Source organism: Triturus cristatus, chromosome 5_2 (genome assembly GCF_964204655.1).
Source record: "Triturus cristatus chromosome 5_2, aTriCri1.1, whole genome shotgun sequence".
NCBI lineage: Eukaryota > Metazoa > Chordata > Amphibia > Caudata > Salamandridae > Triturus > Triturus cristatus.
In genome coordinates, this window is record NC_140588.1 from 926,191,063 (window position 1) to 926,216,274 (window position 25,212).

Sequence of the window (25,212 nt, forward strand, 5' to 3'; positions counted from 1 at the left end):
GGAGGGAGGCCCAAGTTGCCGCTCTACAAATGTCATCCACAGGAACACCTCTAGATAAGGCAGCTGTAGAAGACTTTGCCCTGGTAGAGTGAGCCCTTATACCCTCTGGAGGTTCCTTACCGGCCAAAGAGCAACAGATCTTGATGCACAAGATAATCCATTTGGAACGGGTGCGCTTGTGCACCGCTCTGCCTTTCCTGCAGCCAATGAAGCCCACGAAGAGCTGGTCAACCACTCGAAAGTCGAGGTAAAAACTCACCGCCCTTTTAGGGTTCAAGCGGTGAAGCCGCTCCTCCTCCTTGGAAGGGTGAGGGGGAGGATAGAAAGTAGGGAGGGTAATGGACTGCCCCAGATGGAAAGGAGTTACCACCTTAGGCAGAAAAGCAGCCCTGGTTCTGAGTACCATTCTATCAGCATGAATGGTCAAGAACGGGGGTTTCGAACTCAGACCTTGAAGCTCACTTACCCTCCTTGCTGAGGTAATGGCAATGAGAAAAACTTTTAAAAAAGACAATAGCCTTAAAGGACACTTGTGCAAGGGTTCAAAGGGAGAACCCATCAACTAAGTTAAGACAAGATTTAAGTCCCATTGAGGCACAATAAATGGAGTGGGCGGAAATTTGTTGGTAAGGCCCTTAATGAACCGTAACACAATAGGTGATTTAAACAAGGACAGCTGATCCGGCAAGCAAAGGAATGCTAACAAAGCCGATAAATAACCCTTCACAGTAGCTACAGCAAAACCTTGCGGAGCTAGAGAGAGCAAACTGAAGGATGTTGGATAAACGAGCCCTCAAAAGGGTCAATAGACTTCTCCCCACACCAATGGATAAATTTGAACCACCTAGAGGAATAGATTGACTTGGTGGAGGGACGCCTGGCAGACAAAATCACGTCCACCACATCGGGCGGTAGAGAAAAAGAATTCAGGTTGCCCTGTTCAATCTCCAGGCATGGAGGTGTAAGCTCTGGAGGTGGGTGTGTAGAACCTGCCCCTGCGAGCGGAGGTCTGCCCTGAGAGGGAGACGGAGCGGAGTACACGAGGAGAGGTGTAGAAGATCTGTAAACCACACCCTTCTTGGCCAATCCGGGGCTATCAATATGACCTGAGCCCGGTCTTGGCGAATCTTTCTCAGAACCCGAGGAATCAAGGGTATGGGTGGAAACGTGTAAAGGAGATGCGAGTCCCATCTCAACTGAAACACGTCCCCCAAAGCTCCCTGCATCGGATACTGGAGACTGCAGAATGACGTGCAGTGAGCGTTCTCTTGAGTGGCAAACAGGTCCACCCGAGGAGTTCCCCACGTCCGAAAGACGTGACGAACCACCGCCGGATAGAGCCTCCACTCTAGGTCGGCAGAGAACTGCCTACTGAGACTGTCTGCACGCACAGAACTCCGGCCAGATGATTTGCCATCAGACAAATCTGATGATCCTGAACCCAGGACCAGAGACGCAAAGCCTCTCTGCAGAGACAATGCGACCCCACTCCTCCCTGCTTGTTGACATACCACATTGCAGTGGTGTTACAGTCAGGACTTGAACCGACTGACCGCGAAGGGAAGGGAGGAAGGACTTGAGTGCCAAACGTATCGCCCACAACTATAAAAGGCTGACGTGAAACAACCTTTCCTCTGGAGACCAAAGACCCTTGATCTCCAGATCCCCCAGATGCGCACCCCACCCTAAAGTGGATGCATCTGTTATAACTGTGGCCACCGATGGAGGTAGATAGAAGGGTTTTCCTTGAGACAGGATTGCCCTCCACGCTCCACCAAGACAGATCTGCTGCAGCTTCTCTGGAGATCCTCAGACTCCCCGAGATCTCCATTGTGCTGATACCACTGCCTGCGGAGGCACCACTGGAGCGCCCTCGTGTGCCAGCGTGCATGGTTGACCAACAGAATGCAGGAAGCAGACAGACAGAGCGGACGAAGGATGTTTAGGACTGGAACGACCACTCCATTGTAAAACAAGGGAATCATTTCCTGTATGTCGAGAATCCTTTGTGGAGGTGGGAATGCTCGACACACAGTAGTGTCCAGTACCCCCCCTATGAACAGGTTGCGCTGAGAGGGCACCAGGTGAGATTTGGGCACGTTTATCGAGAAACCCAATTTGTACAACAGCGGAGTTGTAACCTGCAGATGATGAAGCACCTTCTCTGGCGACTCCGCTTTGATCAGTCAGTCATCCAGATAGGGGAAAACTGGAATCCCCAACCTTCTGAGATGGGCTGCCACCACCGCCATCACCTTGGTGAAGTCTCGAGGTGCAGTAGTAAGCCCAAACGGGAAAACCGCAAACTGATAATGTTGCGACCCTACCGTAAAACGGAGATACATCCTGTACGACTTCAGGATGGGGATGTGAAAATACGCATCCTGCAAGTCGATCGACACCATCCAGTCCTCCTGTTGCAGCACTTGAAGACCTGCGCAAGGGTGAGCATCTTGAACTTCTGCTTCAGAAAAACGTACAAGATCCTGAGATCCAGGATTGGACGTAGCCTGCCGTCCTTCTTGGGTATCAGGAAATGCCGGGAGTAGCATCCCTGACCCCTTTCCCGCTCTGGAACCACCTCACACCTTTTTTCAGTAATGTTAGGACTTCCTCCTGAAGGAGAAGAAGGTGGTCCTCTGTGCAAACACCTTGGCAAGGAGGGTAATTTGGAGGGAATTCCCGAAAGGAAAGAGCATACCCATTTTCCACAAGATTTAGAATCCAAAGGTATGTAGTGACAGATTCCCAATCTTGTAGAAAATGAGTAAGCCGCCCCCCACAGGACCAACATGATCCAGAATGGTGGATCTTGGGCTGCTTTGCTGTGGCAAGAGGGAGGGAGGGAGGAGGAGGGCTGACGACCTCTGTTCTTGCCCCTGTAGGTCTTATACAGGGTACTTGGCTGCGGCTGCTGAGGCTGCCTGTAGGTCCGAAAGGACGATCTCCCAAAACCTCTGTACCTTCTGTAAGAGGAACCTCTAGGCTGCGCCTGCAGACCCAGAGACTTCGCTGTGGTTTTGCTGTCCTTCAACCTTTCCAAGGGTGCATCTGCTTTCTTCCCAAACAGTCCAGAACCATCAAAGGGTAGGTCTAGAAGTGTTGCCTGTTCATCTGGAGAGAACTCCGATGACTTAAGCCAAGCACTTCTTGTGGCAACCGAGGAGCCCATAATCCTGGCAATAGAGTCTGCAGTGTCCAAACCACTCTGAATAACTTGACGTGCAGCTGCCTGAGTGTCTGAAAAGACCTCATTAAAATTCTGCCTGTCCTCCTCAGGCAATTTAGGGGCCAGCAGTTTTGCAGAGTCCATTAGGGCGTGGATGTAACGGCCTAAAAGACAGGTGGCATTCGTGAACTTCAAGGCCATACTTGCCGAGGAGAACACCATCTTGGCTGACTGGTCAAGCTTTTTTGACTCTCTATCATGTGGAACTTGAGAAAATGCTCAAGAAGACTTCTTCGAACATGCAGCTTGAACCACCAGACTCTCAGGAGAAGGATGGGATGTTAGGAAGTCCGGATCTCCTGGAGCCACCCTGTACCTCCTAGCAACAGATTTTGACACTGCCGGAGCCGAAAAGGGCTTACGCCAAACCTCCATAACTGGCTCAGTGATGGCATCATTGAAAGGAGGCAAAAGTTCTACTACAGTGGAAGGAGAATGAAGAACCTCCGTCAAGATATTGGACTTAAATTCAGCCGTTGGGAGCTGCAAGTCTAAGAGCTCCGCTGCCTTCCTTATAACTGTGTGGTAAGGAACCACATCCTCAGAGGGAGCATCTGAAGGAGGAGAAAGCCCCCATTCTGAGGACATGTCAAGGCCACTTGCCTCCCTTAAATCTTCAAATAAGTCATCTGACTCTTGAATTCACCTTCCTCCAATTCTTCTGCCCAATACCTCTGCTCTTCCAAAATCCTCTGCGCCTCCCGCCTGGATCTCATCCTCGGAACGGATGTCGGCGGTGCCACACACGACTCCGACGGAGCTGAAGCCTGCGTCGAACACGGATCCGGAGGCACCGGGAAATGCCAGGACGGCGCCGCTGGAAGGAAGGGCATAAAGGGAGCCTGAGCCTAGGCCTGAGGAACCCCCAAATTAAAGGCTATTGGACCCATGGGACCCGAAGGTGCTCCAGAGGGGTACATTGCTTTCGTAAAGACACCATACATGGCATTCAAGTAATGCGATGGGTCTTGGCCCAGGCAGGGAAAGGTGGGTAAGGGCCCAATAAAGGCTCAGGCGGAGGCATTACCGGACTCGAGCGAATCAGCACCGACGGTGGAGCCAATGGAGTCGACGACTCATCAGGTACCGGAGCCTCTTCCACCGGAGCCAGAGAATGCGTCGGAGATGGAGCTGGAGAACGCTCCGGAGAGGCTTCAGGCGAAACCGGAAGAACTGGTGAAGCTGGATTCGAAACCGAAGGAGAAACATAGTCCTTACGACGTAGAGGAACTGGAGAAGTCCTCTAGCGCGGGGACACCCCTATTTGGGGTAGCCGTGCGCTCTATAAATCGTATTAATAATAGTAATAATAAAGTCGATTTCGGAGCCATCTCCTTATCTGAACGGCGTAGAGAACCGTGCCTCTTCTTCTTTTTATGCTTCTTTGATTTTGAAGCATGACCCGACGTCGACTTCGAGCCCGACCTCCACCTCCACCTCGATCACCTTCGACCTCTCTTCTCCTTCCTCATCTTTGCGATGAACAGCTTGGCCTCTCTCTCTCCTTTAAAGTTTTAGGGTTCATCTTACAGCAGCAAGACCAGCCCTTGACGTCGTGATCCGACGACAGGCATCAGACACAATCTTCGTGAGCATCCGTGATGGACATATGTCCTCCGCACTCTCTACAGGGCTTGAACCCCGACTTACTCGACGGCATCTTCAGGAAAGAAGCAAGAGAAGACCAGAAACGAGAAATACAAAGTAACTAGCTACGGAGTGTCCCAGAAAACCGTTAGCGTCGACGGCGTGGAAAAAAGGGTACTGATGTCATCACGCCGACGAGGCTCTTATGGCTCCAGCGACGTCAGCGGAGCCGCGTGCAGAGCCATGCTATTGTGACGTCGTCCTAGTCGGCGTGGAGAGCTACAAAAAAATTCCGAATGTTGCTGGCGAAGGGGATATTCACAAGGTGAGGAATCCACTGGCAGATGTATCCATCAGAAGAAGTTTATTTAAAGGGAGAGGAGTGCACTTCTACACCTGATCACTCATTAGTATGCAAAAATGTACAATTGCACGGTGCGTGTAATACCAAAGCCCCGAATTTAGCTTGCATTTTAAAGGGAAATCCAATGCCAGCTATAACACCCACTTTCACGTTACTAGCTAACGGTAGTTATTTAGCCCTATCTAGACTTTATTACGGAGCCCTATCTAGACTTTATTATGAAGCCTAGGGATAGATCCCTCTTCATTCAGTTTAGGATGGGCACTCTTCTTCTTCGTGATCATACTAGCAAGTGGAAGCCCCCGCATCAAACCCCCGTGGATTGCCCAAACTGCTTAGGCGTTACTGAAAACATTCTCCACCTTCTTTTTGTATGCCCAGCCTATTCGAAACCTAGACTGAAATGGTTAAAACCTGTGTGCCTGCAGCTTAGAACTAGGGACCACTCTGTTGCACTTAGAATACTAAAGGCTGACGTTAGTACAACCTTAGTGTGCGGGGTGGCTAAATTTCTAAGTTGGGCATGGTTGATTAGGCGGAGGGCTATATGATGAATTTGTATGAAAGGTTTATTATTCACAAAGCTGTTAAAGTTTAATACACTGTTTTAAATTATTTATTGTAACAAAAAGTCCTTATATGACTTTTTTTAATGTACTCTTATGAATCGTGTGTTAATGTATAAATGTGCTTTTATGATATCAAATATAGAAATAAAGCTTTGTTGACTTGTTTACTTTTAAATAATGAAGCGTGTTGCGGGATGCTAGCAGGGATTCCGTACATTGTAACTGTCTCCCAACGTGTAGTTTGCTGTAAAAATTAGCTTTTCCCGCCCCCGCATGGGAGACTCGACATATCCATCTGGCCTTCCATACCAACCTTGAAAGCAGAGTTCAACAAGATGAGCAGAATAAGGGCTCTATTGTCCCAAAAAAAAAAAGTCACCCTAACTTCCTCTTGTGAAACATTTGTCCTTCACGTAGCTAACACCCGCACTGAGGTGCATGCGCTTTTGAACACTGATCTCCCACTGCATTTCGGCGCTCTGATTCACACTATATTCAATGCCTCGTCAACAACTGGCTTGGCGCATTCTTCAAAGTTGTGGGCTCCGGCCTTGTGACATCGTTCCAGACAATATTTGGTATGATACCGGCATTTTTTCATTCTATTTTTTCCAGCATCTTCGGCGGATTACCATTAATTCTTGCTTTGGCTGCCGGTGTGCTGCTGTTTATTTGTTTGCGCCGCAATGGCTGCACAATCTGTGCCACAGTACAGCCTGCCCCGGCTGCTCCAGTTTCGCAACCGGATGCTTGAATACTATGGAACGCTACCTCTGGCCACTTTGAGTGTAGCCTATGGATTGTCCTTCCGGTTCCCATACTTTAATTGCGTGCAACCTGTTTTCCATTGCCTGGCTTGTTCATTTGAATGATCCCTGGATTTGTGCCTCTCCAACACAGCGTCTCTTGTCACGGTTTATGTCGACTGATGAGTCCCTTAGTGGCTCATGAGTTGGACTGTTCTGCGCATGGAGTTCTAGGGAATTGGCATCTATGTGCAGCGGCACATGACTTCCTGGCACGAAGTTACCTCGAAGAACACGCGAGTTGTCCTCCGATGGTGCTAGAGGCTCCGGCAATCGAAGAACATGCATGTTCATTTACTTTAATAAATTGGATGTCTGAATCCTTTGCTGATGATTACAATGACTTCCTCTTGGAGGCTGTTGTAACATACTGTGCTTTTACGCTGATGGATTAAGTTGACACTTGTCTGTCTTCAGGACGTATCAGTTCTTGGGAAAACATTTTTAACCCCTTCACCGCGGCAGGAATTCCGCCGTGGCGCTGGGGGGGTTTGGGGGCAGTTGCGGTGCCGCCGTGCTCGTGACGGAACCACTCCGTCATGAGTCACAGGCGAGCTGTGCTCATGACGGAGTGGTTCCGTCACGACTCCGCCCACTGCGCTAATCGCGCGCACAGGCGGGGAATTAGCGCCGCGTGGGCGGAGCTGCCGCCAACGGCCGCAGCCACTCCGTCATGAGCACAGCGCACCCGTGGCTCATGACGGAGTGGTTCCGTCATGAGCACGGAACGGGTTAAACTATTTTTTTCTTTCAGAGCAGGGCAGTATACTGCCCCTTTGTTTTTTTCTTTTTTTACCTTGCAACTTCAAACTTAACACTTCTAAATTGTCCGGATTCTCAAAATATGAACTTGGTTCTGTCTCAATCGAACTTGAACTCTGCGTGCCTAAATTGCTTCCCTTTTGTTCGTGGTTCGATCAGCGGAGCGTGTAGTGAAGACAGGGTTCTGCTTGCACACATTGCTATGTTAGCATAAGCGTTTTAGAAGATTAAACGCCATCTTGCCACTTTTGCACACGACACTACAGGTAACTGTTATTGTAAGTAAAAACTGCTTGCTCGCTTGCTTTTCATGAGAAAAGTCTGTTTTTCACATCCCTAGACTTGCACTGCAATCTCAGTCTGTACGCTGAGTGCAGAAGTCTTCAAGGTCAAATAACAATGTATGCTGTTGATTCAGGTTGATCGGCCCACACTCTAGACACAACACGCACTTAGCTGCAAATATCTGAAACTCGGGTGCCTTTAATATTGCATTGCTTTGCTTTGCATGCATGATGCGGGCACTTGGAGAAAACCTTTCCATCTACAGCGAGCGTTGCTGATCCTGTGATGTGATTCACCTAAGCTGATCTTGGCGGTATGGGGTTCCCCATTCAAACCTAGAGACCTTCTATTATTATAAAACTAGCTTCTAGCCAGGGGAGGGTGGTACACAAGGCGCTATAAGACCTGTTTCCACTATCATTATAATAGGATTTCTCCCTTTGTGTTTTATGGAATTGTAACAATGCCGATTGTTTTATTTCTAATAATTTGTTTGCTTATGTTAGCCAAAGTACTGCATCTTCGAGCACGTAGCTAAACAAACATTTTAAACTTTTCCATGTCTCTGATTACTCACGTTGTGGAGTGATATGAGAATAGAAACCAAAGTGTTTTCTTGATTCCCACCATTCCTGAGAGTACCCTAAGTCGCTTGTTCTGGGATGTCTAATCATTGGTAGCTTCGCTGTAGTACGGAGAACGAATGAGACACTGATACTAGTCGGATAGGGGTTCTGGGTACTGAGGTGAGTTTTTTGGTACACCACAATTCACTGAGGTCCTGGTTTCCTGCGCATAGTTCTGTGCATGAGCAGAATCCCCGCAACACTCCTTCTCAACACCACAAAGAAAACAGACAGAATCAACGCCAACAGCAGCAGAGAGCTCTTCGCCATTGTCAAGATGTTCGTCAGGCCCAACAGCGAGACCACGGACACGCCACCCTCACAAGAATTCTGCAACAAACGCTGCACCTTCTTCCACCACAAAATCAGGCAGATCTACGACAGCTCCGACACCCAAGACCCCACCACTACGCCCACCACCACCGCACACAACCAGGTTGTACCCCAACAGATTGTGCTCAACTGGACTCTGCTCACCACAGAAGACACACTAAAGAGCATCCACTCAGAAGACCCATCAGATCCTTGCCCGTACCACATCTTCCACAGAGCAGCCGCCTCCACCGCCCCCCTGCTTCGCTGCACCATTAACTGCTCCATTGGACCGCCACCTTCTCCGACTGGAAAACACAGATCAACCCCCTGCTAAAAAACCCATCTGCCGACCCAACAGACCTCAAGAATGCCAGACCCATCTCCCTCCTCTTCCCAGCCAAGGTCATCAAGAATGCAATCAACGCCCAACTCTCCAAGTTCATCAAATAGAACCACATCCTGGACACCTCCCAATCCGTGTTCCGAAGCAACCACAGCACGGAGCCCGCACTCCTCGCCGCCACCAACATCCACTCCTCGACGGGGGCGAAACCACAGCCCTCAACCTACTGGACCTCTCTGCCACCTTCGACAGTCTCCCACAGCACTCTAATCACAAGACTCCACGACGCCGGCATTTGCGACAAGGCACTGGACTGGACTGGTTCCACTCCTTCCTGACTGGTCGAACACAATGAGTCAGACTACCCCCCTTATTCTTAGAACCTACAGAGATCAGCTGCAGAGTGCCCTAGGGCTCCTCCCTGAGCCCCACCCTCTTGAACATCTACATGGCTCCTCTCGCAGCCATCGTCAGAAGCTACGGGCGCAACATAGCCTCCTATGCTGACGACATCCAGTTGATAATCTCCCTCACCAACGAAACCACAGCCGCCAGAATCAGCTTTCACAAAGGAATGAAGGCCATTGCTACCTGGATGCAAGACCGCTGCCTCAATCTCAACTCGGACAAAACCAAAGTGCTCTTCCTGAGACCCATTCTGCCTGGGAAGACACCTGGTTAACTGCCGCACTATGAACCCCTGCCACCCCCAAGGTCATGCATGTAATCTTATCATACTGGACTCCTCGATCTCAATGAACCGGCAAATCAACGCAGTATCCTTGTCCTGCATTCACACACTGCGTCAGCTTTGTAAGACATTCAGATGGCTTAACACAGAAATCAGAAAGACAGTTACCCACGCACTCACCAGTAGACTGGACTACGGCAACTCACTGTACGCCGGCAACACCCAGAAACAGCTCAAGAAAACTACAGAACGCCCAAAATGCTGCAACCAGACTTGTATTAGACATCTCCTGCCGCAGCCACATGACAACACCTCGGACAACTCCACTATCTCCATATCAACAAGAGAATAGCCTTCAGGTTCCTGACACATGCCAACAAGGCCCTCCACCACGCAGTACCAGAATACCTGAACCACCGCCTTGCGTTCCACACACCTGCCACAAAACTCTGCTACGCCCAACTCGCCCTGGACTCCGTCCCACGGATCCACAAGACAAGAACCTGAGGAAGATCCTTCTCCTACCTCGCCGCTAGGACCTGGAACACTCTGCCCCCTGGCCCCCGCACCCCACCTCAGGCAATCTGCGTCATGGACGCAATTCAGGAAGACATAAAGACATGGCTCTTCAGCTGAAACCCCAAAAAGAGGTGGATCAGCAGCCCCCACTTCCCCCTCCCCAGAGCCTTGAGACCCTTAAGGGTGAGTAACAGCGCTTTACAAACTCATGATTGATTGATAACCGTAGTTGCCATTACTTGTGCATGTGAAGATCTAAACTTTTTTACTCCACTATCATTCTATAATCTATAATCAATGAAAAATACACAACAGATGTTTCTGATTCCTTAAGACAGTAATACAAATATCAAAATTATAGTGGTAGAGCAGAAAGGGGGCTGCATTTAGAATACCTTGCAAAGTATGGAAATTTGGAATGTTTATTCTGATGAAAAACGAAAAATGTTTCTAATACATACCAGTAAATGTCATATTTTCAGGGGCTTTATTTTCACTCAGACTTCGACATAACTCAACACTGTTAAAAGGAGAAGATACATATGCAAAAATTAAAAAATGCTTAAATTACACACAAATCTGCAATCAGGTGTTAAAGATTTTTACTACGCTGTGAAAAAATGCAGTAAATAGAATCAACAAGAAGAACAAGTTATTTAACTCCAGGAACGCCCTCTCGGGTAGAAACTGGGGGGTTTCTCCCTCGGTAGAATATTTTGAAATAAAAGTGGGCAAATGGTGCATTTTTAAGCAAATTTGAGACCATGAGGTTGAACACAGGCCCCTGCAGCGGATGCCTTCATCCTTCCATATCTCTCCCTCCCTCCCCCTCTCTCCCTCCACCTCCCCCTCTCGCTCTCCCTTTGTCTCCCTCCCTCCCTCCCTCACCTCACCCCAGCTTCCCGGGCACACAGTGCCTGTTAATACCAGGGTCATCCAGCGACACACCCACCATTTGCAGGCGACAAAGTACGTTGTCTGGACACACAGTTTGGAAAGCTCTGATTTAGACCGTAGGTCCTTAAACATGAATGAACACACAGACATAGTAATCTTCTATTTAAAAACCAGCTCGAGTTAAAAACTTTATAATACCCATATAAAACTCTAAATACATTAAAACATCTTCTAAAAGAAATATATTCTATATAACAATTATTTAAATTCCACGCATCATTAATAAAAAACTGGTGTACATTTCATCAAATCAATACTAGTGATAAAACATCCACTCTACACATTTTAAAAAACTTTTTAAATTTCAAGCATGAACTTCCCTATTGCACATGCTACATCTAGTGAGTGCATTTCAATTAACAGGTCTACTGCCTGTGCACGATTCCTAACCTCATATTTCAGGAAGATTGGTCATAGCCACAGTTTTCCTGTATCAAGAACATTTAGACAATCTAATAAAATGTGCAAAATATCCCTTTTCCCCCTATGTTACAAGTACACTTCCCTTCGTGGTCAATCATGGCTCTCTTAAACCTATCATTCTCATAACATGGATTAATCCCAAATCTTATTTTTAATAGTTCTATCCTTAACCAACGATTGGGAAGAATATCCATATATGGGAATTGCTGGCCATTTTGCCAAGATTTCATCATAAAACATACAGATCTTTTCCCTTCCAAGTATTGCCTATCCTGTTCCCATGATATTCCTTTCCCTAATGTCCTAAGTTCCTTGTTACTTATGGTTGGATGAAATTTCTGCTGTCAGTCCTCAATTCCCTACACACCGTAACAACCGTTTCTCTGAGCCCCTGTGCTTGCTTCATTTCACTCTGTAGGATCATACATTTACACCAAAAGGAAACTTGTTTCTCTTCTTCACGGCACAAGCGTTGCCAGAATCTTATTAGTGCCATGTATGCCATTTTCTCCCATGAAACCATTTTGATTTCTAACCTTATTGCCTGAATCATGGAGGATCTGGGTAGGTACAGTAATTGTTTTAAGCATTTCCCTTCTTCATCATCCCACTTCCTCTTACCACTTAAGAATAGCAGTTCAGTGCCATATAATAACTGAGGAGGTACCATAACCGTGTAAGCTTTCAGGACTGGTCTATCCGTCATTTCACCATAGGTGTTAATAAATGTTCTCAGGCCACTAACCAAGGATAGGGCACAAATTCTTATCGCATCCAGGCGTACTTTCCACTTCATAGATTTCTCAAACCAGATTCCTAGGTATTTGTACTCCTTAACTATCTCCAATTTTATGGAGCCTAGGACCCAGTTTAAAATATTCCTCTTTTTGCTGAAGCACAGAATCTTTGTTTTTTCCAAGTTTACAGTTAATTTCTTAAGACTACAGTAGTCTAGGCACCCTAGGCCATGTGCGATGCAGTGAGTAGGTCAATAGAAGGGGGAGTTGTCAGATATGTACTGTCCCAGATATAGTGTGTCTAATAACTGCTAGGAATCGTTAAATTAAATTTAAAGAAATCGAATTCACTATGCATTTGTCTTGCTGAAGTATAGCATGAGTGTCTGTGTTTTTATGGTTGTAGTTTCCTCCATATATATACTGGGCCAATACCCACTCGTAGTTGTGCAAGGGACGCCGTCATGTTAGGGTTCGTGGATTGTTGGGAGAGGGGGCCATGTCTATTGCTCAGTCTATTACACAATTAAAATGGCCTGCCATAATTATTTCCGATTCCAGGTAAGGTTAAGCCACCCTCATAACAATAGGGAGCTCCAGGGGAAGGAAAGAATGGGTCATCCCCCACTCAAAACAACTTTATAACAAAACAGACCCAATCTACTACGTACAGAGGTATCTTTATCTATTGTGTAAAGACAGGATTGGGGAGGTATCAAAACTACCCTCTTCACAACCACCCCCAATTATTTAAATTCATGGGGTGGATTCCCGATTTACCAATGTCTGTACTATTTGTTTAAAAAAACAGCAATTATTGCAAGAACCCTCAGCTTGTAACCACTGTTGTCAATTGTGAAAAATATTTCAAATCTGTAACAACCCACACCGTGGTAGTTAGTGAAAAAATGTGCAGAGCAAGGTAGCACCTCACGTGCGCAACACCATAGCGGGCTGACACTGGTTAGCTCATCACCAGTACTGCCACGTTTCTCATCATAGGTTGCCACCTTGTTCAAAGAAAAAATGGATAACTGTACCAACAAAATTCATGAGAAAGCAAAAGGTGAAAAAAAGGGGTAAAAATTACACACCAAAGTCCTGGTTTAAAATTGATAGAGAGCCATGACTACCACAATTTTATTCTCTGCTCATGGATCAATTCAAAGGTAAAAAGTGCTGTAATTCAACAGACACGAAGCCAAAACGCCGACATGTTTCATTGCCTTACTTGTACGGCAAATTCTTCAGGGCAACAGGACTTCATTCGCCATATCAGCATATTTCATGCTGGATTATTTGTGACTACAAAATATAAAAAAACATCAGAGGGTTCCTGCAATTACTCACTGAGTGATAGGGCACAATCACACTCACTCTGTCGTCTTCTACTTAGATGTATAAGGAGCATGAGTTTGTCATTACCCGTTGTCAGCCATGGTGTCTCGTACCGGCTCGACAGCGTATTGAAAGGGACTGTGATTCTGTGTTTCACAAGCCCTTTTTGTGCTTCTGGGCATTCTGCAAGGCAATTTCAAACATATCCTATGTCAGAAATCAATGTTTCACCCAATTCAATCCACCACATATAGATTCAACACTGTTTGTGGGATTGTCGTATTTACCCCATAACTTCATTATGGCATGTACTTAAACTTGCTTCACTGAATTGTACACATCATTTGCACACACACAGTATCGTAAAGCGGAGTTTTACATCCAACTAAAATCGGAAACTCACACCTACATACCCCTTAATGTCGAACTCACAGGGTAAATGGGGAAAGTGTCTAAATCCATCCTCACCCCTCACTCATACGTCTCACCGTATTAAAATGGCATCCCGAGCTTCGTCTCAGCCGCTCTGGGCACTTCAAACCAACCCTCTGATAAACCCGTCACCTGCCACGTGACTTCTATCAGTTGCATTCCAAATCACGTGTCAAGTCACGTAAATGAAAGCGCCATTTTAAAATGGGCAAAACTCCGGCTTCCTTATTTATACAGGTGTTCATAACGCTTTACATGCTATATATCTCTCGTTTACACGTCTCAAATCCACAAGGGAACCGTGTTACTGTGTATCTAAACTACGCAGTGTTTAAAACCTGATGCGAAAAAGGAATATGTGTTCATAAAGCTTAACAGTGATGGAATTTTTTTTTCACTTTTCAACTCCCCACCACGCTTCTACAATATTCATGTAATCTCCACTAACGTTAATGGGGGCCTGGTAACTTCCTATCTATTCTATTAAACATAACCTTGTTCAAGGATGTTCAATATCGACAGGATTTTTGTTTCTATCCATCAACTACTCCCCCTTATCTCAATATCCACATCAGTGGTGTTCACTTTACACACAGAATGCACGCAATTCTCTGAAATTTAGTTGTGGTCTTTTTCATGGTTTTTGAGATTCAAATCGATACGGGGACTCCCAAAGCCAGAGTTCATGGGACACAGACCCCTATTCTTCGCTTTAGTCTCAGCGTCACTCGGCACAAACAGCCTTGTTTTACAGTACATCCAAGAGGCATGTTGACACAAGGGACATGCTAGACAGCCTAATCATCATAAGGAGATTTTATTCCATTCTATCCCATCATTTAACCCAATTTTGTCAGCCTTTTCAGAAAAAATCCAACGAGCCTCCCTATTGATTAACAATCTCTCAATGTTTGAAGCATCACCCTTAACTTTTTCTAGAACAGTCCAAGTTAGTGATCTAGAATCATGTTTCTCAGTGACGCAATGTTGCACAAATTTAGTGGTCAGTTTCCCCATTCTGACGGTACTGAGGTGCTCTTGAATTCTTATCTTAACCTTCCTTGAGGTCAGGCCTATATAATGTAGACCACACCCACACATGATACGATAAATCACGTTCATTGTGTTACAATTGGTAAATTGGGTTAGATACCATGTTCTACCATCCAATAGGACCACTCTATCACTTTTGGAAGTCAGGCCACATACAGAACACGAGCCACATGGATAATGACCCGCCGGGAGGCTAGATGGACTTTTATCAATTCCCACTCGGGAGTGCACCAGTCTATCCTTTAGGTTGCCTGCTCTTTTGAACTCAAACCTGGGGGAGGGCATCTTGAACTCAGCTGTGGACAACAGTCCCCAATTATTTTGCATGAGCTGTCTAAGTTTGTTCGCTAATGGATCAAAAGTCATGACAACAGGGAGGCAGTCACTTTTTGGTTTTAAAGTCGTCTTCAAAAGAGCGCTACAGGGTGTATTTAGTGCTCTTTTTCTCGCATTTTTAACTACCTTCCTGGGATATTGTCTTTGAATAAGTCTGTCGCAAAGGTCCTCTGACTGTTGCATGAAGTCCGCGGTGGAGGAACAGTTCCTCCTATAACGCAGGAACTGTCCCACCGGTAGATTATCTTTAAGGGCCCGCGGATGAAAAGAATCAAACAATAATAACGAGTTCCTATCAGTTGTCTTTTGATGTACCTTTGTTACCAATTGCCCCTGTTCCGCCCAAATATCAAGATCCAGGTAGGTTGCAACATGGCGGTTGTAGGTCCAAGTGAACCTCAAGCTTTGATCTAATGTATTTAGTCTGTTCAAGAAGACCACCAGATCCTCCTCAGTGCCTTCCCAGATGCATAACACATCATCGATGTATCGCCTCCAGAGGAAAATATTCCTCTGGAAGGGATTACCAGGATGATAGATATGATGTTCTTCGAACTGGCCTACATAAATGCAGGCCAGACTCGGCGCAAAGGTTGCGCCCATTGAGGTACCAGATACCTGCAGACACAAGTCATTTTTGTAGCTGAAGTAATTCCTGGTCAATGCGATTTCGATACATTGCATGACGAAAGACTGTGGTGTATTGTAAAACCACTCCTGTTCCTCCAGGGCGCGAGCTGCTGCCACCAGCGCCGCGTCCTGGGGGATACAGGTGTAAAGTAACTCAATGTCGATCGTCACGAGAAATTGAGACTGTGTGTCAAAGTTCACATTTTCCAAAACATTTAAAATGTCTCTAGTATCCTGCACAAAGGACGCTTGTTTGATGACTGATTCTCTTAAGAAAAAGTCCGCAAACTGCGAAAGGGGTTCAAGAACAGATTGTATTCCCGATACTATCGGGCGGCCAGGGGTTGGCCTGGCAGCCTTGTGAATCTTTGGAAGTATATAGAACACCGGTGTCCTGGATCTAGTATTCAAAAGGAACTCAGCCTCCTTCACAGTAATCCACTTCTTTTCTTTTGCTGAAGACACCATAGACCCAATGAGCCCCAAAAGTTCGCTACGCAGGTCACGTGTAAGTGGATGGTAATTCTCACGATTATTCAAGAACCTAAGAACCTCAGCCTCATAGTCCCTGGTGTTCATTAGGACTATCGCACCCCCCTTATCTGCAGATTTTATCGTAATAAGGGGGTTGTCCTGGAGGCTTTTGACCGCTAACCAGTCCCTTTTACTCATGTTGTTAAAGGTATGTTTCTCATTCTTCCTCTCAAGGGCATCAATTTCCTGAAGGATTTTATTTTCAAACACCAGAACCTCTGGGCCCAAGCTAGCTGAGACTGGACAGAACCCCGACGGGCAGCGTAAATCAGAGGAAAACAGTGAGGGGGGGATCCTGGGTTTTATTGGCAAAGAATTTTTTAATTTTTATGTTTCTCATAGTTTCATGAAACTCACTGCGGCACTTAAACTTGTCATGTGCTGGGGTGGGCACAAATCCCAGACCTTTATTTAAAACCACTCTTTCGTCATCTGAAAGGTTGTAATCCGATAGGTTCACTACTATATCATTTACTGCTGGTTGCGTCCGCGGCTCCGAGTTATTCGCGGAGAGAAACCCTGCCATGTTTGATCTTGATGATGTGTACAATTCAGTGAAGCAAGTTTAAGTACAAGCCATAATGAAGTTATGGGGTAAATACGACAATCCCACAAACACTGTTGAATCTATATGTGGTGGATTGAATTGGGTGAAACATTGATTTCTGACATAGGATATGTTTGAAATTGCCTTGCAGAATGCCCAGAAGCACAAAAAGGGCTTGTGAAACACAGAATCACAGTCCCTTTCAATACGCTGTCGAGCCGGTACGAGACACCATGGCTGACAACGGGTAATGACAAACTCATGCTCCTTATACATCTAAGTAGAAGACGACAGAGTGAGTGTGATTGTGCCCTATCACTCAGTGAGTAATTGCAGGAACCCTCTGATGTTTTTTTATATTTTGTAGTCACAAATAATCCAGCATGAAATATGCTGATATGGCGAATGAAGTCCTGTTGCCCTGAAGAATTTGCCGTACAAGTAAGGCAATGAAACATGTCGGCGTTTTGGCTTCGTGTCTGTTGAATTACAGCACTTTTTACCTTAGAAATGATCCATGAGCAGAGAATAAAATTGTGGTAGTCATGGCTCTCTATCAATTTTAAACCAGGACTTGTGTGTAATTTTCACCCCTTTTTTTCACCTTTTGCTTTCTCATGAATTTTGTTGGTACAGTTATCCATTTTTTCTTTGAACAAGGTGGCAACCTATGATGAGAAACGTGGCAGTACTGGTGATGATCTAACCAGTGTCAGCCCGCTATGGTGTTGCGCACGTGAGGTGCTACCTTGCTCTGCACATTTTTTCACTAACTACCACGGTGTGGGTTGTTACAGATTTGAAATATTTTTCACAATTGACAACAGTGGTTACAAGCTGAGGGTTCTTGCAATAATTGCTGTTTTTTTAAACAAATAGTACAGACATTGGTAAATCGGGAATCCACCCCATGAATTTAAATAATTGGGGGTGGTTGTGAAGAGGGTAGTTTTGATACCTCCCCAATCCTGTCTTTACACAATAGATAAAGATACCTCTGTACGTAGTAGATTGGGTCTGTTTTGTTATAAAGTTGTTTTGAGTGGGGGATGACCCATTCTTTCCTTCCCCTGGAGCTCCCTATTGTTATGAGGGTGGCTTAACCTTACCTAGCATCGGAAATAATTATGGCAGGCCATTTTAATTGTGTAATAGACTGAGCAATAGACATGGCCCCCTCTCCCAACAATCCACGAACCCTAACATGACGGCGTCCCTTGCACAACTACGAGTGGGTATTGGCCCAGTATATATATGGAGGAAACTACAACCATAAAAACACAGACACTCATGCTATACTTCAGCAAGACAAATGCATAGTGAATTCGATTTCTTTAAATTTAATTTAACGATTCCTAGCAGTTATTAGACACACTATATCTGGGACAGTACATATCTGACAACTCCCCCTTCTATTGACCTACTCACTGCATCGCACATGGCCTAGGGTGCCCTTATGGTGACTTAGAGTGGAGGCCCTCAGGGATCCAATTTGTGTCAACCCACTACTGGAGACCATTGACCGTTATTTTCGCCTAGTGAGCTAGGACAGACTCTATGGAAGGAAATAGGGTGGGCCGCCTATTGGCTCAACTCAAGCGGTCTGAGACCTCAGTTCAGCCTATATTGGCACAGAAATTCCGCGGGACAGATAGTCGCACCCAACAATCGATCAACAGGGTATTCGAGGTCCACCTAAGGGGAGTGTATGCTGTGCCACATGACACTGATGTCCAAGCCCTTGCCAATATTTACAAGATCTGCATTTGCTGCGCCTTGCCCCAGAGGACAGGAATTCTTTGGGGGGAGACCCGAACCAGACGGGAGCTACAGCTAGCTGTGAAATCATTGAAGACTGCTAAAGCACCAAGGGGAGTTGGGTTGTCGATGGAATATTCGAAGGCATATCCTGGCCATTATTACAAAGACTTCTGCTGGTGTATATAGAGGTCTGGGATTATGGTATCCTGTCGGCTTCCATGACAGAAGCACGAATTGTGCGGATTCTGAAGCCCGAGAAGGATCCCATGGAAGCGGGCACATATCGCCCGCTGTCTATGCTGAAAGTAGATAAAAATACTCATCCATGTGCTGGCAGCAAGATAGTTGCTCTTTTAACCACAATTAATCCATACTGACCAGTCAGGATTTATCCCTGGCCACAATACACTGTGCAATCGCCAACGCCTGACCCATGTTCTACACCCCTCACCCCCCCCCCCCCCCCCCCCACAGTTGGAGGAGGTCCTATACATTTTAGATATGGAGAAGGCGCTCGAGTCCAATAGTTGGGACTACATCTGACAGGTACTGGCCACAGTAAGACTGAGTGAAAACTTAATTAAATGGGTTCGGTTATTTTACACATGCCCAGTTGCGTACTGTCAAATGGGTCTCAGCGGAAAAACAGCTGCAGCGGGGCAAGCGGCAGGGTGGCCCACTGTCGCGCCCGCTCTTTGCCATCCCAATGGAGCCATTGGCGTGCCATCTTAGAACCATGCATCACAACTGGGGTATCTGGGTTGGCAAAATTACTCACGTAGTCTCACTTTATGCTGACGACGCCATGCTTTACCTTTACTTATGGCAACCTGATCTATCGGTTCTAATTCTATTGAATATTATGCAGCAATTTGGTGAATATTCGTGCCAGAATATTAATTAAAACCAAGTCAGCTTTGTTCCTGATTGGGTTGATGGCGAGACTGTCTGTAGCGCAATTGCCAAAAACCACCATACTGTGCAGACTAGATGCTGTCAAATAGTTAAGTATTTCACGTTATGCAGCGGAAGCAGCAAGCCCACGGCTTGAATCTAGGAAGGGTAATAAGGAATCTTCGAACCTTGATAGGTTTTTGGAATTCATGGAAGCCATATAGGTTAGATTACCCTTATTAAAATGACAGTAATACCCCGGTATTTATGTGTGCTACAGGGAGCAATGTACAAGATCTCCTACTGACTTTTTAAGGAACTGGACAGTTAATATGGACAGGGAAACGCTGCAGAGTAGGCTTGGCAACCCTGAAACAGGAATGGGGAAGGTAGGTATGGAGGTGCCGGATCTGGAGTTATATTACTTGGCAGTTCATCTCAAACATGCCATCCACTGGTTTGATGTCAATAATTGAAAGCGGGCACGTACGAGGGACGCCAAGTGAGTTGTTGGCAATTAGGTTCCAGAGTCACTACCCCATGTAACCAAGCGAATGTGCTGGCTCTAGGAGCGGACTGTATGGCCGGTTCTGAGGCGGGTCTCTAATGGCCCAGAGCTAGATTTTTGCACAGCATGCCCCTTTGCCCAAATTGCGCAGACTATGTAGACGGACAAATGGAAAAAGGGCGGCTGGCTTATGTTTTCTGACCTATATCCAGGAGACCGTTTCATTACCATGCAAGATGCCTTTGAGGCATTTGAACTCAGACATGGACAATTCTTGCAAACACGCTAAAATACCAACCACAGCCCAACAACTGTGCCCGACGTTCCCAGAGGCCCCTAAACCCACATCAACCTTGGTCACTATACTCTCCCAAGGCCGTAGACAAAACACACATGTATGGGCACTCCAGGCGGACCGTAAAGTGGGGCCACTCCAACTGGAAATAACATGGCAGCAGGAGTGTGATGAGCCCCTGACATCTGGGTATTGAGCCAAAATACACGAGGCTGTGCAGAAAGTCTCTGTAAATCCTTAGTTCAAACTTATACAATATAACTGTGCACATAGCCAATTTATGACATAGGCAACATCACGCTGTCTATCCTAGTAGGTCGTCTGCGTGGACCAGGCGCAGTAACGAAAAGCGTACTACACACACACATAGTATGGCGCTGCTTCGCCATTACAGCGTACTGGGCCGAGGTGTTATACCACATTATACCACATAACGCAAAAAGGAAACTGAGCAGGCAGTTTGTGATTCTGGGTCTTGTGGTGGCCAAGAGGCGTATTGCAATAAGGTGGCTTAGTCTGCGCCCCCCCTACAATATAGAACTGGAGGAGGGACAAGATTGAGTGACTGACGCTGGCCACCCTGTCGGAGGAGGCGGTAGCGGAAGGAGTGCCTCCTCCTGCTGGGAAGGATGACTGCTGCAATCAGGGGGCATAGCGGTGGTAGCCTAGCCTTGAACGCATGGGTTTAGCATCATATGGGATGCATCCCCCAAACTATGAGACCTAGCTGGTGATACATCCTTACACGTCTGATTGTACTAATTGTGACTGATATCGTTGCACATGGGCGATGCAGAGGGTTGCAACAATCTCCACTTTGGGGGCTTCCGGAGGGGCCTAATCCAGAGAGATTCCTTGAAAATTGGCTACAAAGCTTCCTACCTGCTGACCAATTATACTCGAGTTATCTTGTTGAACACGCCCACAGGGCACTGTCGCAACGCCAGCAGCCAGGATTCCGCAACGGCTATCATTGTTCGATTTCTAAGCTACTGGAACCAGGACTTGGTCCTATGCTTGGCGTGCGTTGCGGGAGCCACCCCTCTTTGAATCTTCGAGAATTCTCCTCTTTCCAGATTACACCAAGTTGGTCCAAACCCAAAGTCAGTCCTTTAAACCAGTGAAGAAAAAGCTCCAAAGGAATTAGGAAAGACCACAACCGAGTAAACTTAACAGCACAAACCTATGCTAGTGTTGGCTACCGCCGATAATTTTAGAAAAAGAGGGATAGATGTGTTCCCACATGTGGACTCTTTGGTGTCCCCGCTTGAATCCCACAGGAAAGACAGCCAGGAGTTAGGTAATATGTTTCCCAAAACAAGGGATGTCATAAATCTGAAAGACATTAAAAATCTCAGTGGGTAGCGCCTCAGAAAAAAAGAGATTAACATCACAGAACCTAAGGTTCTAAGAGTCATCTTACCCATAGGGGATGAAGAGATGGCCCAGTGGAGTTGGGTAGCTGCCTCGCGGAACGGCTTAAAAGATAACACAAAACTCCCCATGTTGCTGAGGTAGGCCACTGGGAAAAATCTTATCTTGGAACATAGCGGGTGTTGGAAATTCTAATCTTAAATTAAACTCCTGATGAGAACACGATCGTAAAATATTTTGTCTACAGGAAACATGGAGCTGCGTGGATTTCAATTTTGAGTAATTTTTGGATTGTGTTGTGCAGCAAAACCTTCAACTAAAGGCCATGCAAGTGGTGGCCTAGCTATTTTACTCAGCTGCACTATTAATTGGAATCCTGTGGTTTTTCTCCATCCTTCCAAGTTATGCATGGGTTTGAAACTTAGGTAGATTAATAGTACATGAGGTCCGCCTGCATCCCTTTTTTTGGTAAATGTATACATTCCACCAGGTAGAGCAACTGATTTACTGGTTGAATCTATCTTTTTCTTTGTGCATAAGACAAGTATCTCTGAAGAATGCACTTTGATATTGATGGTGGGTGATTTTAAATGCTAGAATCTCGAACTGTTGCTCTATGGCTGTTTCAAACCCTGAATTGGAGGACATATGGTCCATGCCTAAATCCTTACTGCCTGGCCATATTAGATCAGATAGACTGTGCTAGTCTTTCCTGCATAACCCGAGAATGTGTGATTTCATGCTGTTGAATGGCAGATTCCCAGATGATTCTCCTGCCTCTTTCACCTTTCATTGTCCACGCAGGCACTCACTTATTGACTATATGGTGGTATCCTATCAACTCTTTGGTGCATGTATGCATTTCAAGGTACTGCCTACAAACATAAGCGATCATGGAGTTCGGTCAGTGAATGTCAACATGGAACTTGAGTTGCTGGAACTTTGGAATCGAAGGGATGATAGTAGAATATACTACAGTTTATGGGCACACATTTTGGTCCAATAAAAGCCTCCCATGTTTTAGGAGGATTGTCGAAAATGCGTATCCCTGAGGAGGAGCCTAGCGCGCAACCAAGATGGCCGCGTAGGTGCGAGGCTCCCGAGGACCTCCGCGACCTCCTGAATTAATCCTGGCGATATCCTGTCCTTGTTGAGGGGACTGTGTCGGTGAACCCGAGCTGAGGCGCCGCCCGTTCTTTGGGCTCGAATCGGACCCCGAACACCGGTGGGAGCGTCGATTGAAGGTTGCGGCCTTCTCCTCGCCGGCCCCCCGGATTGGAGTAGTGGGGCGATCCGGGGACGAAGTGAATAACAACGGCGAGCGGGGCTGAGCGACTCGCATACCCCGCACTTTCACTTTCGCTTTTGCGCCCTCCTTGCCTCTGGCGGGGTCGGGCTGCGGAGCGGGGTGCGGTGGTGTTGCCTTGTCCAGGTGCCCGGCTGATCCGCCGGCGGTGGGTTGACCCGCTGCCCGGTGGTCGCCCCCGCCCCCCCCCCTGACACCCGTGATTTGGTGTGGCGGCCCGTTTGGAGATCTTGGCACGACGGTGTAAGGGCCAGCATGTCCACCAAACAAGATGGCGACCGGGCGAAGATGAAGACAACCCGCCGTGGCACGGCGCACCAGGCCAATAGTATGGATCGCTATACGCTCCAGAAGGGTTCTCCTGAGACAGCGCGGTCATCCCTGGTGGGCCCGACGGAGGCACCTGCCCAACCGGTGGACCTGACCCTCCGGGACGTCATGGGCGCCATCGCAGAGATGAAGGCCTCGGTGGACCAGCGTTTTGATACCTTGGCGCAAAAAATTGACTCGGTCCTGGTGGATGTGGGCCTTGTGAGGGCAGACTTGTCAAAAACGAATGACCGAGTTGACTCCCTGGCCCACACCACAACGAGCCTCACGACGGACGTGGTGGCCCTCCAGAAGGAGGTGCGCCGGCTTGGCCAGGCGAGCGCCCTGATGGACCGGCGACTGGAGGATTCCGAGGGTCGGGCCCGGAGGAACAATGTTCGCATTATTGGTGTGCCGGAGGGCCGGGAGGCGGAGGCGGCGGATCTCTTTGTGGAAGAATTGATCCTGACCCATCTCCAGCCCCGGGGGCTGAGTAAGCTTTTTGCGGTGGAGCGTGCCCACCGGGTCCCTGGGGGCCGCCCTAAGACCGGTGCCCCGCCGCGGCCTATTATTGCCCGGATTTTTAATCTCCGTGACAGAGACGCCATCCTCCAGACCTCCAGGCAACAGGGACCGGTCAGGCTGGACAACATGGATGTACACTTCTACCCAGACTTTACTCCGGCGGTCCAGAAGCAGCGACAGAGCTTTCTCGGTATTAAACGTCGCCTACGGGACCTAAACCTCAAGTACTCAATGCTCTTTCCGGCTAAGCTGAGGGTGGAGGTGGATGGCCGTACGCACTTCTTCGACCGGCCCGAGGCGGCTGGGGACTGGTTAGATACTTTGCCTGGAGATCGGGGTGGGGGGGGCACGGCTGGCGGGGAGGGCCCGCCGGATCAGAATTGAGGGGTGACTGTATAGGCCTTGCTCGGGATATTGCTCCTTTACCATATATTGCTTTTGTAGGTTCCCCTCCCATGGAGGTCGGGTGGGGTCTGCTGGGGGCTTCCCTCCTCCTCTGGGGGACTAGTTAGTACTTAGCTATGGGGCGACAGGCACACTGCACTTTGGGGGGGCTGTCTGGGCTCATGCAGGGGTGCAGGGAGGGGGGAGTTCTGTTGGGACCGGGGGGTGGGGGGGGTGTGTTTGTTAACACCGCAAGGCAAACCCGCAACTGTTTTGTCGTTTTTAAGATGCTCGGTGGGGGGCGACCGATTGTTTTGACGTATCATGGGGGGTAGGGATTTGATTGTGTTGTCATGGAATGTTAACGGCCTGGGGGATAGGATTAAACGTGGTGTGGTCCTGCAGTATTTAAAACGTATTTCACCAGATGTTGTCTTCCTGCAGGAGACACACCTTATAGGTAACACCTTTCATGCAATGAATCGGCGGGGATATCGTTTGGCGGCCCACTCCGGCTTCACTTCGGGCTCGCGGGGGGTGGGCATTATGGTCAAGAACTCGCTCCCGCTGGAGATTGACGAGGTGCGCCATGATGAGAGGGGACGTTACACTGTTCTGGTGGGACGAATGGAGGGTAGAGTGTTTATCTTTATATCAGTGTACGTCCCGCCTGGGTTACAAGCCACTACATTTGCGGACCTTGGGCGCCTCCTTCTGGACCTTCCGGGTGGCCTGTTGGTGGTTGGAGGGGACTTTAACGCGGTTGCCTCTGG

At 47.4% G+C, this 25,212-nt stretch overlaps 1 protein-coding gene across 2 annotated transcripts in view; it reads right to left on the bottom strand.

The window, feature by feature from the left end:
* THOC2 (THO complex subunit 2) overlaps positions 1-25,212 on the bottom strand; it is a 1,568,999-nt gene that overhangs the window by 1,458,907 nt on the left and 84,880 nt on the right. For both annotated transcript variants that reach the window (XM_085608126.1, XM_085608125.1), the window contains exon 2: positions 10,558-10,616. In XM_085608126.1, coding sequence (XP_085464252.1) covers positions 10,558-10,616 — 59 coding nt within the window. The remainder of the gene's footprint in view (positions 1-10,557; positions 10,617-25,212) is intronic.